This window comes from Parasteatoda tepidariorum, chromosome X1, assembly GCF_043381705.1.
Source record: "Parasteatoda tepidariorum isolate YZ-2023 chromosome X1, CAS_Ptep_4.0, whole genome shotgun sequence".
Classification (NCBI taxonomy): Eukaryota; Metazoa; Arthropoda; class Arachnida; order Araneae; family Theridiidae; genus Parasteatoda; species Parasteatoda tepidariorum.
In genome coordinates this window covers 14,014,914-14,031,648 of record NC_092214.1, presented here as the reverse complement: position 1 = coordinate 14,031,648, position 16,735 = coordinate 14,014,914, and the positions used below count along the sequence as shown (strand labels likewise).

Genomic DNA, 16,735 nt, shown 5'->3' with positions numbered 1-16,735 from the left:
GAAAATTAAGCACTTTTTAAAAACACCCAATGAAAAAACCACCTTTCAGAGCTTTTGAAAAACGAAAATAAGCACCTTTAAGCACAAGTGGCTGGGTGGCGCAATTGGTTTGTTGTCGGCCTTCTGAGCCCAAGTCTGCGGGTTCGATCCCCGGCCCAGACACCGGATTTTCGGGATGCAGAAAATCCTCAGCGGCCATGTCGTATGATTATGCGGCATGTAAAAGATCCCTGGAGTGCCTTATTGGCTCTTGGCATTTCCGGCAAAATTAAATTCCTAGTGCACTTTAGCATCCAAATAGAGTCTCGGTGCTGCCATCTAGTGTGGCAGAAACTAGACGTCCAAATTAACATGACCAACGGTATCTCACCCATTGTGGTGGTCCTGAAACAGTGGATACCACCTCTAGAGAACGCACTAGGTCTGCTCATCGGCAAGACCGATTGTGCAGCTCATTGGAAATATAAAAAAAATAAAAAACTTTAAGCACTTTTTAAAAACGCTACGCATCCTACCCTATATTAGTTATTTTGTTAACACGAAAGTGGTAAAATTTGAATTGGCAACATTATATTTTACAATAAAATGTCACTAAATTTTGCTCATAGGGATCAAGAAATGATTTAAGATTGTATTGCCATTCAACACAGAGTTCCAGTGGAAATTTTATTAAGTTGAAAAAGGGTTAAAATTTAGATGTCAATGAATTTGTTTTGTATGAATAGAAATGAAGGTGTTATTTAGGACAAAGTGGCTAAGTTTCACTGTATAAAAAACTTATTCATAATACTTGTTTATAAAATTACCAGACCTGCCTAGGGTCTCCCTAATAAGTTTTCTTTATCTGAGTCTATTGGATGCTTGTTGATTCCAATTAGTCACCATTGATGATTTCATATATTTTTTAATGTCGCGAAGAAATCTGAGTGAAGGTCTTCCTTGTTTTCTAGTGCAATCTAGCTTGTTAAGAGTTTACAAGCAAGTGGAATTGTTATCTTGTGATGTAAATGAGTGTCCAAGGTATCTTATTTGGTTCAATTTGATGAGTTTGACAATTTCGGGATGTTCATATTGATTATAAATTGCATAATTCTAAAGAATTTATCAGACATTATTCACAGAACTTAAAATTATGTATATATATATTTTTTACCTTACTTTAATGTAAAGATTTTATAAAAACAAGCTTGGCTATTAGCAATAAATTTAAATTGAGATTATTTTGAGAAGTATAAGAAAAAATTACCTCTTCCTGTATTGATGTGGTGTTTAAAATGTATACCATATTTTCGCAAGAACACCAAAGTTTTCCAGTAACCGCCAACATTTTACTGACAGTGGAATTTTTATTTCCAACATTTATAACTGCTGGTTCATTAGGATACCACCCTGCTCCTAAAAATGAAATAACTGTCAAGTAAAATAATGAAATTACAATTCTTTTTACTAAAGGTTTTACAAATGAGCAAGTTTAGGAATCTCGTCTCGTGTATAGTATTTCTCTTTCTAATAACATGGGAAATCTGATTTTATAAAGCAAAAAAAAAAAAAAAAAAGCATTCATTCACATTCCCAGAAGAACAATAAAAAACCTTAAATTAATGCAAGTAACTTTGAAAACTAAATATTTAAATAGAAATTTATAAAATTTTTCCTTTTAAGATAAACAATCTAAAAACATAGTTTTCAATTTATGCCTTATTACTCTTAACTGGATAATAAAATTTATGTATTTAGAAATAAAGCTTATTTTAGAAACATGCTCACCATTTTCTTATAAATTTATTTGTTAGTGGTACGTAAAGAGCCATTCTCTTAAAACGTGGAATCACAAATCATTATGCAAACAAACGAGCAAGTATTCTATCAGATATTTAGTTTCAATCAGTTTGCACTCTAAATTTGAGTTTAGGATACAGTGAAAATGGTCTGTTCATCATTGTTATTTATTAAAATGTAGGAGCTCATTGAATTTTTGAGCTACAATAAAATTACAACAAAAGACAAGTCAAAAACCCCACCATTTTGTTGATATCAAATTGATTAATCCTTGATTAAAACTGTAATAAAACCATGGCTTCTTTAGGTCAGGGAAAAAAATAACTTAAAGGCTTCTGCAACAATTTTTTGAAAATTAATATTAAACTTAAAGTAACTATCAGTTTCTCAATACATTTTGCTTAGCTGAAATCAAATATGTTTTCAAAATAAATTTAAAAGAATTTTTAAGAAAAAAATTAATAACATACTAAAAACTTAAAATAACTTATTGAATATTTTTACCAAAGAGACCGCTTTATTTTTACACATGTGCTTTATACCTTTATGCATTCCAAAACAATTTTCTTCAGTACATGGACAAGCAATCATATAAGATAAAAAAAATCAGTTTAATGCTTTTCAAATGTAATATTTAAAAATATGTTACTTTGTAGTAAATAAATAACACACATTGGGTAAAGTATATATATATATTCGTCAGTGAAGCTCTACAATATGACAATCAAAAATCTATCAAGAAGATCAAAAGCATCAAGAAAATCGTGTTGTTGTACATAAAAAAATGAACTTTCTTTAAAGAAGCTGAATTTTTAATAAAAGAAGAATAACTTATATCTGCAGGAATTACCAGACTTTTGGTACAAAATACAATAAACCCAATCATTTGACCAAAAATTAATAGTAACAGTAAAAGAGGTCAGATAACACCGCAATATCTTCAGGGTTCCCACTCTTTTAACAATTAAGCACTTTTAAAGACTTTTTTTTAAAAAAATTAAGGACTTTTTTGAAAAATTAAGGACTTTAAAAATAGTATGATTGTTTATCATCGAATATACATATTTCACCAGTGACAGCACCAATTATTTACCTTTCTTTAAAAAAAACAATAAATAAAAAGATAATATAAAACAAGTTTATTATAATGTAAGCACTGATATAATTGTATTAATTAACAGGGCTCGCCAAAGAAGTACCAGGCAATTTTGCAAACCAGGGTCAGTTTTTTTAAAAACATTTTTAGATTGTCGAAGGTTAACATCATCAACAAAACTAATCCATATTCCACTTTTAATGATTTCATTGAAATTGAATTGTACAATTAAGAGCAGAAATTAAGATTTACGATTTTTTCATGTATATTTAAAAAAAAAGAGTAAATAAAGAAATGTGGCAAAAACATTGAAAAAATTATTACAACAAGTTTTTATATTTCGCTACTAGACCTGCATCACATATTCAGTTTTCAAGTAAAATCAGGCCATACATAGCTAAGCACCTTAAATCATTCCATTTTTTTTTCATTAGGCTTAACTTAATATTTTTTTAACCCTCTTGGTGGCGCTTACTTGAAATAGTTTTACTCTTAGAAGGGCGAACCTATTTGGTGTCTTGGGGTATTAATCCACTTTTAGATGAACCTGCCCCCACCCCTCTAAGAAGCTGCAGCTATATGGAGGAGATAATGATATAGGGAGTTAAAGAGGACGAAGGACCATAAATTGCGCTAAAGGGGGAAAGTGTGAGATGAATAACGACCTTTGACCTCTTCCACACTTACACATCTGGACAAAGCTTCAGGGAAGTGGAGCTCAGAGGGGGATTTTGAATACTTGTTTACTGGCGAAGTTCAGTTTACTTACGGGCGTAAGTACGCCAAAATAAAGCCTTTACTTTCATAAAACCACTCTCAATATTTTTAGCCAATAAATTATGTAAAATATTTCTGCGTAAGTCATACTGTATTAAATTTAAAAGAAACAAGTTTCTAAAAATAAATATTGATTTAAAGCGATACTAAATGAAAAATATTTCACTTAATTTTACATTTTATTATTCCCAGAATATTATTATTATTTATTTAAATAATGAATATGATGAATCATGAATGTATTAATAGTCTACAGCAATTCTGACTGTAACCATTTTTAAAGATGTCTATTAAGTGCCTACCAAAATGTAACGAAAAGTGTAAAAATATCAGCTGTGAATTTCAGTTGAATTTAATTTAAAATACTACAGAGTAGCTTAAGTGTAATATGAAAGGAAGAACAGATAAATCATGAAATGTAATAGGCCTGTTTTTTAAGCAAACATCGTTGAACTTAAAGATATATTAAAAAGAAGAAGAAAATTATTACAAGTTCTTTTAGAAAAAAAAAGGTAAATTTTGATAAATAAAAAGCGCAAAAATAAAAAAAATGCTTTTAATACTAAAATACAAAACTGTAATACGAAGTAATGATGTAATGTTTGCTTTAAAATTTTTATGAATTCAACTGACGATTCACTTTGGAAACATGAGCTCAGATAGAAATTACTTCTAACAAACAATTCTTCTAATGTACAAGAATTGATTTTGTGATTACAAAAAATTATTAAATTCGCTTTTGAGAAAGCTAAACTTTAATTCTTTAGAACTAATTCAAGAATTGAATGAATGCAGAAATTGCATATTTTATATCCAAATATAAATTATATGTTTTCAACCATTTAGATTTGGAATGAATTGAAACTGTATTGGAATGAAACAAACATTTTTGTTAACATTTTAAGTAGTCTCAAATTAGATTTTAATATTAATTGCATTATACAAGTTAGAAATATTATACAAGTTATAAATGTGATTGCAAAAACATTTATATTAAATGCAAAAACATTATATTATATATATATATATATATGGATTTATCTTTATATGTTCTCATACGTTTCCTTTTTAAAATCTTATAAAGAACTGCTACAGACAAATTTTATGATATTTATAATTGTTAGCTTTTTACTAACCATTATTTACTGGCATTGGGAAATTACATATTATTTTTTTTTTTATTAAATTCTGTATTTTCAATTTTTTAAAATATTNTGAAAAAAAAAAAAAAACAATAATAATAATAACTTTAAAGAAATAGCATATATAAATATTTAGTCATTATTCTCAAAGTAAGTTTGTGCTCTTACTATTGCAAAGTTCGTGTCCATGAGTTTAGTGTGAGGCAATAATATGTTTTGTGACCAAAATTCACAAATGCACATAAAGAAAAAAATAATAAAAGGGAGAAAATTTTCTCTCTCTTCTTTGTTTTTAATTTTCTACAAAATAAAGTAGCAAAATGGAGCAAAAATAAATATTATAAACCTTAAATTTTCATGGTTCTTTTTTTTAAAAAAAAATCATGTAACCGCTAAAACAATAAGAAGCTATTTACTTAACTTAATCAAATAATTCCTATATTTCTCTTCACATCTTTTATTCTTTGCATGGATTTTTGCTATCTCAAAATGAAACTTTTGTAAAGTCACTAAAACAACTTTCAGATTTACTTGATTCAGTATGCTACTAAAATTTTGAAAAAAGCTGTTACCTTTTATCTCATGGCTATACACGGGTGTTTTATAAAATAATGTGCGACAGTAAAAATGGATTAATAGTAGTCTAGTTTGTTGCACAATCTTGTCAAATTTGAATACTGATTAACACAAATGAATCACAAAACTAACATAAAAGAGTCACAAGAGAGGAAGGGGGAAAGGGAAGGAAAAGAGAAATGCACTGGAAAAGAAGAACTAGTAAGAATAGTTTTCGTAAAAAGCATACCATAAACTATGTAAATTTAAAACTGATTCGATGTGATCTAACATTTTTGAAATAAAAAAATTTGCAAAAAGTTGAAAGTACTTATTTTTTAAAATGCATTTTGCTGAAAAAACATTATTTGTACAATATTAGATCGGTAGGTGATATTTTTAAAAAAAGAATTTTTGTTTCCAATTTCAGATGAAATAATAAACATTTACTTTTTACTGTAAAATTTCTAACCATATCTCAATTTCAAGCATAAAAAAAAATTATAATATTTAAACTTATTCAATATTTTTATGTTCAATAATTAAGAAAACGTAAAAAAATGTTCATTGAATAAAACAACTTCATTTAATTTCTATAATGTCATTGCTATTTCATAAATTCGTTTTCCTCCCAAAAAAATAAGAAAAGGAATAGCTATAAAAAAAACAACTTTGTCAAAATACTCACGAATATATGTCAATATGTTTGTTTTTACATTTTTACAACTATTTGTATATATATATTATCACATACATAATTTTTTTTTACTAGTCTGTATTTATTTTGCATATATTTTTGTTATCTCTTTTATCCTTCTTTTTTTTCCCTTAATAAATGCTATTTGGATATTATTTAGTATTTATTTTCAAAATTATCAAAGTGCTACTCATTAGTTTTCTGAATCAGAATTTTCATCAAAAATATTTAACTGTTATTAAATACAATTTTTATTTAATATCACTTAAAAGTTTGACTGAAAAAAATTTTATTTTCTTCTTTATTAATCTAGTTAATTACTTTGAAATACATTTTACTTGTGTGCACATTGATTTTAAAGTATATCATTCAATAGTAATTTTCATTTTGCCTTTTTCATTTATAAAATATATTTTTCGCCAACTGCTATATATATATATATATNTATATATATATAAATTGGAAAGTTTTTTAAAATCTAGTTTATGATTATTAATTGTGCACCAATTTTCCTTCACACTTTTTCCAGGTTTAGTATTGGCAGTGCTATCTGAAATAGCTCTGGCGTGTTAAAAAGTTTTTTTTAATAATTTTTAAATATTTTTTATTTATTTATTTATTTATTTTACTTTTTTTGAATTATTTTAATCATATTTCAGCCTTTTATAGTTTTTCTGTCAATTACTGATTTTACCACATTTCTCTTTATTTTCCATTGCAAAAGAAATCCCGCAAAGACTTTTATTTCAAATAAGATGGTCTTTTTTAAGCAGTCATGTCCCCTATTCTTTCTAAATAAGTCAACTAAACTGGATCAACATCATTTTGACGTTCTAGCCAATTCATTACAATATCTAATGAATTACATGTTTCTATATGAGAAGATCCACTATCTTGAACTTGATCACCTACTTCTTCCTCTTCGTCTGTGGAGTTCCGAGTTTCATTCAAAATTTCAGCAGCAATTTCATCATCATTTAAAATTTGAAATCCTGGGTCGTTTTCAGTGTCTCGACACCAACCTTCTATTTTTTTCTGCTGTATAACCTGGCATCTTTTCATCTGGAAAATATACTGGTTCAAAAACTTCAGTTTCATTTGTTTTTCTGTTAAAAATTTTATGCCAAGATTTAAGATTCCAAGCACTGTAATCACTAATCATTAACCATAAGTGACAACTACCCATCCTCCAATTATAGACCATTAGCACTTATTTATTGATAAAATCTTTCCATATTCCAACAATTGTAGACAGTCAAAATTAAGCTCGCATTCTTGGACTATAATTTTCAGTTGAAGAGGTCTAAAGGGGTATGCAGGTTTAACTGCATAACAATACATGTATGTATAGCTACTATAAGAAGACTGCTAAAAAAGGTTGTAAATTAAATATGGTTTTCAGGTGTAGTCGATATTAATTATTCCTCTAAATTTAGAAAAACAGCATGTAAGTTAAAAAGTATTCTAAATCTTTAAAAAAAAAAAAAAATAATAATTTGGACTTAGTTTGGATAATAATGGTTATATATATATATATATATATACAGGGTGTCTCAGTTAAACGCTTCAGAACTCCTAAGTGGGGTAGCGTGCATCCTGATGACTCGAAATCATATAGCAATGCGGGGTCGGAAATGCTTTCCTGAAGCGGTGATATACACAGAAGCACCATAAAGAAAAGAGACTGCAAGTGAAAAATTGTTTTAATAATACATTGAAGAAATTATATGGCCTCTTCGGTCACCCGCCCTATCATGTCTTGATTTCTGGGGTCACATGAAAACACTGGTTTATGACACCCCTATTGACAAGGCTGAGGAGGTGGTTGCAAGAATCGCAGCAGCTGCCGAAGAAATTCAAGATATGCCTGGAGTATTGCAGAATGTTCGAATGTCCATGCGCCAGAGATATGAGGTGCACATTTTAGCCAGTGGCAGAAACTTCGAACACTTACTTTGACCCATGTATCATATAATTTTTTCAATGTATTACTAAAGCAATTTTTCACTAACGATCTCTTGTCTTTATGGTGCTTCTGTGGACATCACCGCTTCAGGGAAGTATTTCCGACCCCGCATTGCTATATGATTTCGAGTCATCAGGATGCACCCTACCCCTCTTAGGAGTTCTGAAACGTTTAACTGAGACACCCTGTATATATATATATACGTATATAATTTAAATTTTTTATTTTAATTTCTGTATTAAGCCTTTTATTTCATGTTTAAGAATTTAAAATAAAAGAAAGAAAGCGTTATAAGTAAATACCAAAAGCTTTTTTTGAATTAAATTTCGTGAAACTCACATGTCTCAATTAAATTCAATGTTCGCTTAAAAAAATTTACGAAGAGCCATGGAAATCCAACGAAATCATTAAAACAAAACTTAATGTAATTGATCAGTGTTAGTCAATGAATGTTCATAAAGAGAATCGATTTTTAAGCCGCCTCTGAGGCATTTTTCCATTAGCCCCTGGAAAAGTAGAACTGACTTGTTAACAGTATTATGGCTATTATTCTTTAATGTCTTCTAATTTTTTTTTCATTTAGATATTCCATTATCATAGCCCAGAAATAAATCTATAAAAGAAAAAGATGTACAGAACGTTTTATTCTGAGTAACTTTTGATCTTAAAGTCAAAAAATTCTGAGCTAAGATGCAATATCCCTAACATAACGAATAATATTCTATATATAGATATAACAGTGAAGATGATAATTTAGGTTTCAAAACCGCACACAAACATGACAAATACGATAAATTTGGAACCGTTTTTAACAATTTCAGTACTATTTTAACATGTTTTATCTCGCTTTTAGAAGAAATTATTATAAACCAAAAATTCTCTGCTTTAATTAATAAAATTCATTCATTCGAGGATGAAATCTTATAAAAAAATAATAAATAAACAAATAAAATAAATAAAAATTAATAGCGATGCTTTCTTATTTTAACTATTTTTTCAATTTTAATTAAATGATAATATCTTATATAATATAGTATTTGACCATTAAAAATTACACATTTTTATACGTTCAAAAATATATGATTTACAATGGAAAAACTGTTAAAAATATTTTCATCATAAAATTATTTTAGAGTAAATAGGCGCAAATAGTATTTTATTCCCACTTTGGGGAAATCCTCAAAATTGAAAAATAAGATTTAGAGGTTCACATTTTTAATTTGTCTTCTAATTAATCGAATTAAACCAAAACTTATCAGCTATTCCTACATAAAGCTATTTCTACATTTATTTCTTTACTTATTATTTATTTCTTACATGTGCTTGGAAAAAAAACTTTGACTCTAAGTTATAAAAATAAGATTCTATCAGTATCATACTTATGTTAACAATCGGAAGAATTTAAAAAAAAGAGAAAAAAGAAAGGAACCAGAGAATATTGAGAAAGAATATCTTTTAGCGAAAAACAGCCAATTTTGTAGCTACCCTTTTAAACTAGTCCCTTTAAAATGTACTCTCTACTTCCTCCTGTGACGAATTTTGGTAAAAGGAGGAGAGTTCCATAATTGATGTCACTGCTTGAAGGGGATAGAAATTTTTGCGCAGATCAGGCCGACCCTGTTTTTAAACCTAGTCTTTAAATTGCTCTCTTTTCTGCCTGTCATCTTACAGCAAAACATTTCTGGAGAAAAATTATTGCATCATAGTTTGCAATGAGAAACATATTTATACATGTAATTTGAAAATGGAGGGATAGAACAGAACTTAACTAACACTAAACAAAATAAAAGCAAACATTTTAGTTTTAGATTTTTCCTTTTGTTTAATGTAGCATTTTATTTAATTAATTTTTATTTGTTAATTTTGTGCGTTAATTTGTATTGTGTAATTTTGTTCCTGTAAATAAAATGTGATCTTTTATTGGCTGTAAAAAGAACTTGAATCAAAAATATTGGAAGTAAGCAAATATTTGTATTAAATCAATCTTTCCGCATATATGTAACATTTATAATGCTTATATATTTCCGCATATATGTAACATTTAAACTGTACAACAAATAGATTTATTTAGTAAATTTGATTATTCATGCATAATTTTATTTTTAATTCCCAATTTTTGTTCTTATTTTATAATTAAAATATCGTACTTAAAATTTTTTGAAATTTTAAAGAAGAGTTCTCTTTCAAATTTTATAACAGTTGATCTAGATTGCTGGAGTAAGTTAAAATTGTTGATATTATTTAAAATACATGTTTTGATTTCATTTTACAATTAAGTGAAGAAAAAAAGTTTAAAATACTGTTTTACAGTAAATCGTAAAATAATTTACTCTGTAACAAAGCATACCTAGTTCTCTTTTATAGATGTAAATTTCTCCATCAATGACTGAGACAAAAACTTTATTATCCATGTATCTGAAAAGTAAAACTGTTTGAATAAATGTCAAAAGAAGAAAAATACAAACCAATAATTAATTTAACTTTCAATAATAACATACAGTGAGCCAAAAAAAAACCTGACCATCCTGAAAAACTTTTGATCTAAAGATCGAATTTTCATGCTCTAGGACACATTGGTTAAGGTCCAAAGGGTGAGCTAAAATATGCTAATTAAACAGTGCTCACGATATTTTAAGTTACTAAATCACAAATGAAAACTTACTTTACATATTTGGGCTTCTGACCCCCGAAATATAGTGGGTAGCTGTAATCTATGAAATATGGTACCCATAGACCTGGGATGGGCAAACTACGGCCAGCGGGCCAACTGTGGCCCGTCGGAAGGTTTTATCCGGCCCGCAGATAGAATTTCAACTTGCCGATATTTGGCGAATATAAACGAGGTGCATTTACATCCATTATTTTGTCTACTTTATAAAGCTATTTTTGTTCTTTCCTTTTTAACAAAGTACTGATTACGTTTTTACTTTCTCTAATGGTGGAATTGATAGAAATAGTTAGCACAGACAGCTTCAATTGGTAAAATGTTGAAAGCAGAAGTTCTTTATAGAATAACCGCAGATTAGCTCCAACAAGCGTTTGCATTTCTCGAGGTTCAGACGTATGGAATCTACATAGGTGAATTGTGCTTCACACGTGGCAGACAGCGCATTTTAAGCTCCAACGAGTGGATTTTTCTGCCGGTGCTAGTTCTAACTTTATTTTTTGAGTATGGAAAGATTGCAGACATGCTGTTTCTAAACATGCCAAAGTTTGAGTTTTGCAAATCATTACCAAAAGCTAGTTTCCAAAATTTTATATCTCATGCCTAGAAAATCAGTGCTATGTTTGCTTCATCTTATATATGTGAACAAGTGTTTTCAACTATGAATCTTAGAAAAATCATTTCGTAAGTAGACTAGCGGAAGCATTTAGCCTCATTCCTCAAAATAAGCACATCTCACTTCGAACCTCAATATAAGGAACTTTTAAAAATGAAATCGAGATTTCATTCATCTCATTAAATATTTAAATTAAAACTTGTATATCGTTTATTTTATTTTAAAAGTTTTTACTCGGCCCACCAAACTTTTTTTTCCTTGATTTTTTGCCCTCGACCAAAAAAGTTTGCCCATCCCTACCATAGACTGATCAGGAGAACAATCCAAATTTTGAACCCCTTAATGTTAATTTTATTTTTTGCATATTTCACTATATCTCGAGAACTTTTTAAGCAAATTGAGCAATTTTCGCACACAATTATAAAATTCATTTATCCAAAGATAATTCCATGCAAAAAAATTTTTCAGTAAATATTATTATTTTATTATAATAAGTTGAAAAAATTTTAAATTTAAAAGTATAAAATTTTTTTCTTCATTTTAAAGTACATAATGTAACATGGCAAAGTACAAAATTTGAGCCAAATCAGTTAAATAATAGTTTCTGAGAAGTTGAATTTTAAAGAAGTCGCATAGTTAAAATTCGATTTCTCAGGAACTATTCTACAGATTTTGCTCAAATTTTGTATTTTTCCATGTAGAATTACAAAGTTTAAAACGAAGAAAAAAATTTTATACCTCACAATTAAAAAAAATTTCGACTATCTTTTAATAAAATAATAAATATCTACTAAAGTTTATATTTTGCCTGGAATTATCAGTAGATAAACGAATTTTATAATTGTATACATAAATTTTTCTATCTGCTTAATAAGTTCTCGAGCAAATAATCAAAAAATAAAATTAGCATTAAGGGGTCCCAAGTTTGAATCACTCTCCTGATCAAACTATGGGGATTATATTTCCCAGATTGTGGCTAACCCCTATATTTAGGGGGTCAGAAATCCAAATCCATTGAAAAAAGGTATGTTTATTCAGAGAAAGTACATTTTTGTGTCTGATTTCATAACTTTAAATATCCTCAGCACTAATTAATTAGCATATTTGAACTCACTCTCTTGAACCATTAATGACTTCCAGAATGTGAAGCTTTTATCATTAGATCAAAAATTATTCAGGGTGGTCCTTTTTAGTGCACTGTACATAAAAATAAGCACATTTTTAACTGATGTTGAACTATAATTGTTTAAAAAAGTGTCAACTTAACAACTAGTCAAATTTTGATTTTGTGACATAGTTAAGTTAACTGTTAACCACACTTAAATCCAAAACATAAATATTTTCCTCATAAAAGCTATTTCTTTGCCCTGAATGTAAACAAAAACCAGTTCTGAAGTGTGCAAAACAGTTTTCCTTTCCTCATAAATATACAAACCAAAGCTCGTTATATGACATAACCCATTGAACCACTTTCCTTGCTTCAGAGATCGTATTACTTATGAGGCAAATATAAAAATCAAATTGAAACAGTTAAAACACTCTGCCTATTTCATATTGTGCACTGGCTGAATGTTTTGAAGAAAAAAAAGAAGCTTTCCAACTTTATGAAATTAATGGTCAAAGCAAGTATTATGACTGGGGAATTTTTATAGAATTTGCTACTATCTTGTATTAAATAAAAATTCTAATTATGAAAACAGTATTAGAGAATTTAAGGAAGCAACTCATAAAATGGTTGACTTCATTTAAAATAAAAATAAGTGATTTAAAATCCAAGTGAGTGAGTAAATTTTTTTGAATCTCTAGAATCAAAAAAAAAAAAAAAAAACAGTATTAATAAATTAATTTATGAAATAATATATACAGAAATATTCACAATAACATGGATGACACCTGTTGCATTTCATTCAAAAGATTTTATTTATAGCAGTATATAATTAAAAGCTGAAACTTAAAGAATTTTAGTTAAATCAGCCAACACACTGGGAGACTCACTGGATTATAGTAGTGATTTATAAGAGCTTCTGAATTATCACACACAGTGGTTGTTAAAATAACTTTAAAATAAATTTACTGCACCAGGAATATTACATAATAACATACATTTTGCTAATATATTTTGCTCATGTAGGAGTGATTTGGCATCCTTAAAAAAACCAAAGAAGCTTAATGTAATGAACACAGTCACTAATGAGAAATCCACATTTGCAATTAGATTTCCCGTCACCGTCAAAATGTTAAGATGAAAGATACAAACTTTGTATGTTTAGCAAGCTGAAACCGCTATTGCCATAATTTTTCAGCAACTGAGAATTTTTTTAAATAAATAGATACATGTTTTTTGTTAAAGTTAGCAATAATATACAAAAAAGGTAAAATGAAAGAGCCCTTTTATTCATATCTGGTATCAACACAAAGAAAAAATAAATATCATTTCACCTTTATGCTTATTAAATTGTGTACGGATGATTACCAGTTCTCTTGCTCCTTACAAGAGAGAAATTCTGTTATATTTAAAAATGCTTCAATAGAATGAGCCTTTTGCTATACGCATATCTGCAATCCGTCCTTACTTCTTTATAGCTTTCTATTGAAATCAATATTCAGAGTTATTGATTATGTTAAAAGCTATTGTACTTCACTTAATTTTTTTTTATTGTATCTTAGAAAAGCTACCTAATTTCACAAAAACTACCTAATCTAAACATTTGATGCCTCTTTGCCTCCTCGTGGTAATTTCTGAAAACAAATTGAGGATTTAGCCATGGGCTACCCCTTCTCTCCCATTCTTTTTGACATATTCTAGCATTAATTCAAAAAAAAAAGTTTTTAAATTGTTTAAATTCTCACGGCAAAAGAGATATGTTGTCGATACATTAGTCTCAGTCAGATACCCTCTCCATGTGATCAATTTGGAGTAAAAAGAAATGATCAAGTTATTAGAATCAAAGGGTTAGAATCCATAATATGTTATAATTGTTCTGAAAAAGGACATTATTCTCGTGACTGCTTTAAGCCAAAGCATCCAAAATTTTGTACATTCTGTCACACAGAAGGACAAGTTACAAAAGATTGTCCAAAGAAAATTCGCAAACCATCAGTAAACGTTTCAACACTATCACCCATTGAAAATCTTACTACAGAACAAAACCCGTTTTCTGGAAATCAGAAAACCGGAAAACCAAAAAACCAGAACGATATTCGATACATTTTCCCGCCAATTTAAAAAAAAATTTTTCCTCATAAGATTTTAGGATTTTTCTTTCTATTTTGAAAGATGTTTACCTTACCATCATTTTGGAAATAATCATTAGTGTATTACTTCGTTTTAAGATTATTTCCAATTTTTTTTTTAGTTGGGTTTAACAATAAAAAAAACGGCTTTTTGTAGCGATTCAGAAAACCGGAAAAATCAGTTATCCGGAATAGCGATGGTCCCGCTCGTTCCGGATAATCGGTTCCCCACTGTACTAGTAACACAGTTCTTGTACATGGAATAGCTACAAGTGCTTTAGTAGATACAGCTGCCGACATAGCAATGATTAAATACGCATTCTCTAAAGAGATAGGAGTCTATAATATGCATAATGGTGACGTTACGATCATACGAGAAGTTGGTGGGTTGAAAAAATCATTAGGCGCTTGTGTAGTAAACTTAACCATTGACAGACTAGTGCTAAATGATGCAAAACCAGGGACGTAGGTAAGGGGGGTGTCAGGGGCCCAAAAAAAAGTTATGCTCATTTTAGCAGAACAAACAAACACAAATCGTTTTGAATAAGAACGTGTTTTGTAATAAAAGCATACTAGCCAATCACAAACACTGTTCTTAGGACCAATCAAATGTCTGTAACTATAGTTTAGGTTATTTGGATGGTAAAAGAGTTATTGTTGTAGAAATATTTTGTGGAATCATGCATATTAGTACAATTAAATAGAGTATTGCTGTTTTTGAATATTTAAAGTCCTTTTTTTTAATTAAACTAATTATAAACAATGTCATCCACAAGAAAAACTAATTGGACATCTACAAAAAGAAGCCGAATTGTCATATTGAGAGAAAATGGCCTCTCTTATGCTGAAATTGCAAGACAAGTTGGTGGTTCAGTGACTTGTTCTGGTGTACAAAAGTTCTGTTTACGTTATGGAAAACGAAATCAGTGGAAAATAAAGCCACATCAGGCCGAAAAAAATGCACAAGTGGTAATATAAGTAATTCTATAAGTAATTCTTTAAATGTTGAAATGCTCGCGGCCACTCTATCGAAATCCAAATTTGATAGTCCGTGACCTTACGAAACACGGATTTTTTCATTCAATATTTATTAACAAAATGTTTTGAGGCTTTGTATCTAATTTTTCTTTTCTTGTGCTGTATATCTTCTGTATTTATTAATAATTTTTTGTTACATAATTACAGTTTTACACCTTCTATTTATTAATGTAGTTTAACAGGATATTATTGAAACAAACAAAAAGAAAAATTTGTAAAAAGATATATTCATTTACCGACTTCTGCAAATGTACTATATATCTACGAGTAATTTTGGTTAAATGCGACACTTTAATGTAACTGCCATTGAAATCTGATATCATAGAAGAAAATGACAATTTTTTGTAAAGTTTATTTAACACTATTATTATTAGCTTTTTGGAATGATTTTACACATTGTCATTTTCCTGCGTTCTCTAAATAATTGATATAATCTATATTATTCAATCCGAGCTGTTTAATAAAGTCTTGTGATTAATAACACAAAGACTAACTAAAAATGAAATGGAACATGGAAGTAAAAGCTATAAAATTATAAATTGTAATTATTCTGGCACTTGAATGTCAAGGAATAATTGAAAACTGCTAAATGCTTGTTAACTATTGTACATTGCTCTCTATAAGGTATTAACTAGAGGTATAAACGAGTATAAACAAAAGGTATAACTCTATAAGGTACAAACGAGTATTTTTTTTTAAATATGGTATTCCAATCCAAAAGGTTAAAAATTAAAAAAAAAATTTCCTATGTGTCGTTTTTTCTGACAATTATTCTGCTTTAAAGAATTCATTTTTTTACATATTATTTTGGCTGCTTAAATGCATTATAATTTGCGGTGAACAGATGAATTTTTATTGATATTTTATACGTGAATTTTTGACAATAACGGTGGTTTTGTTTTAATGTTCTTTTTATTTGAATTTCGCTTATCTCCCAATCGAAGGGAAGCGATCAACGACGTTTATGGCTTGCCTTTATTTTGATCTCATTTAGATCACTGGTTGTGATTCTTAGTTTCAAATGAAGCTTACAGTGAAAATTTCTGTATTAGATTATTTTATCAAAACCAAAATGAGTTTACTTGTATGTATGTAACTGGTTTAATTAAATTACATCTAGTTAATAAATTCTTCAATCACAAAACACCCCCCATGAAAAAACTATACCTA

At 28.6% G+C, this 16,735-nt stretch overlaps 1 protein-coding gene across 3 annotated transcripts in view; it reads right to left on the bottom strand.

The window, feature by feature from the left end:
• LOC107452153 (rho guanine nucleotide exchange factor 17) overlaps positions 1–16,735 on the bottom strand; it is a 264,039-nt gene that overhangs the window by 24,117 nt on the left and 223,187 nt on the right. For all 3 annotated transcript variants that reach the window (XM_071187520.1, XM_071187521.1, XM_071187522.1), the window contains 2 exons: positions 10,360–10,427; positions 1,247–1,395 (listed from right to left, as the gene is read on the bottom strand). In XM_071187520.1, the coding sequence (XP_071043621.1) occupies positions 1,247–1,395; positions 10,360–10,427 (217 nt within the window). The remainder of the gene's footprint in view (positions 1–1,246; positions 1,396–10,359; positions 10,428–16,735) is intronic.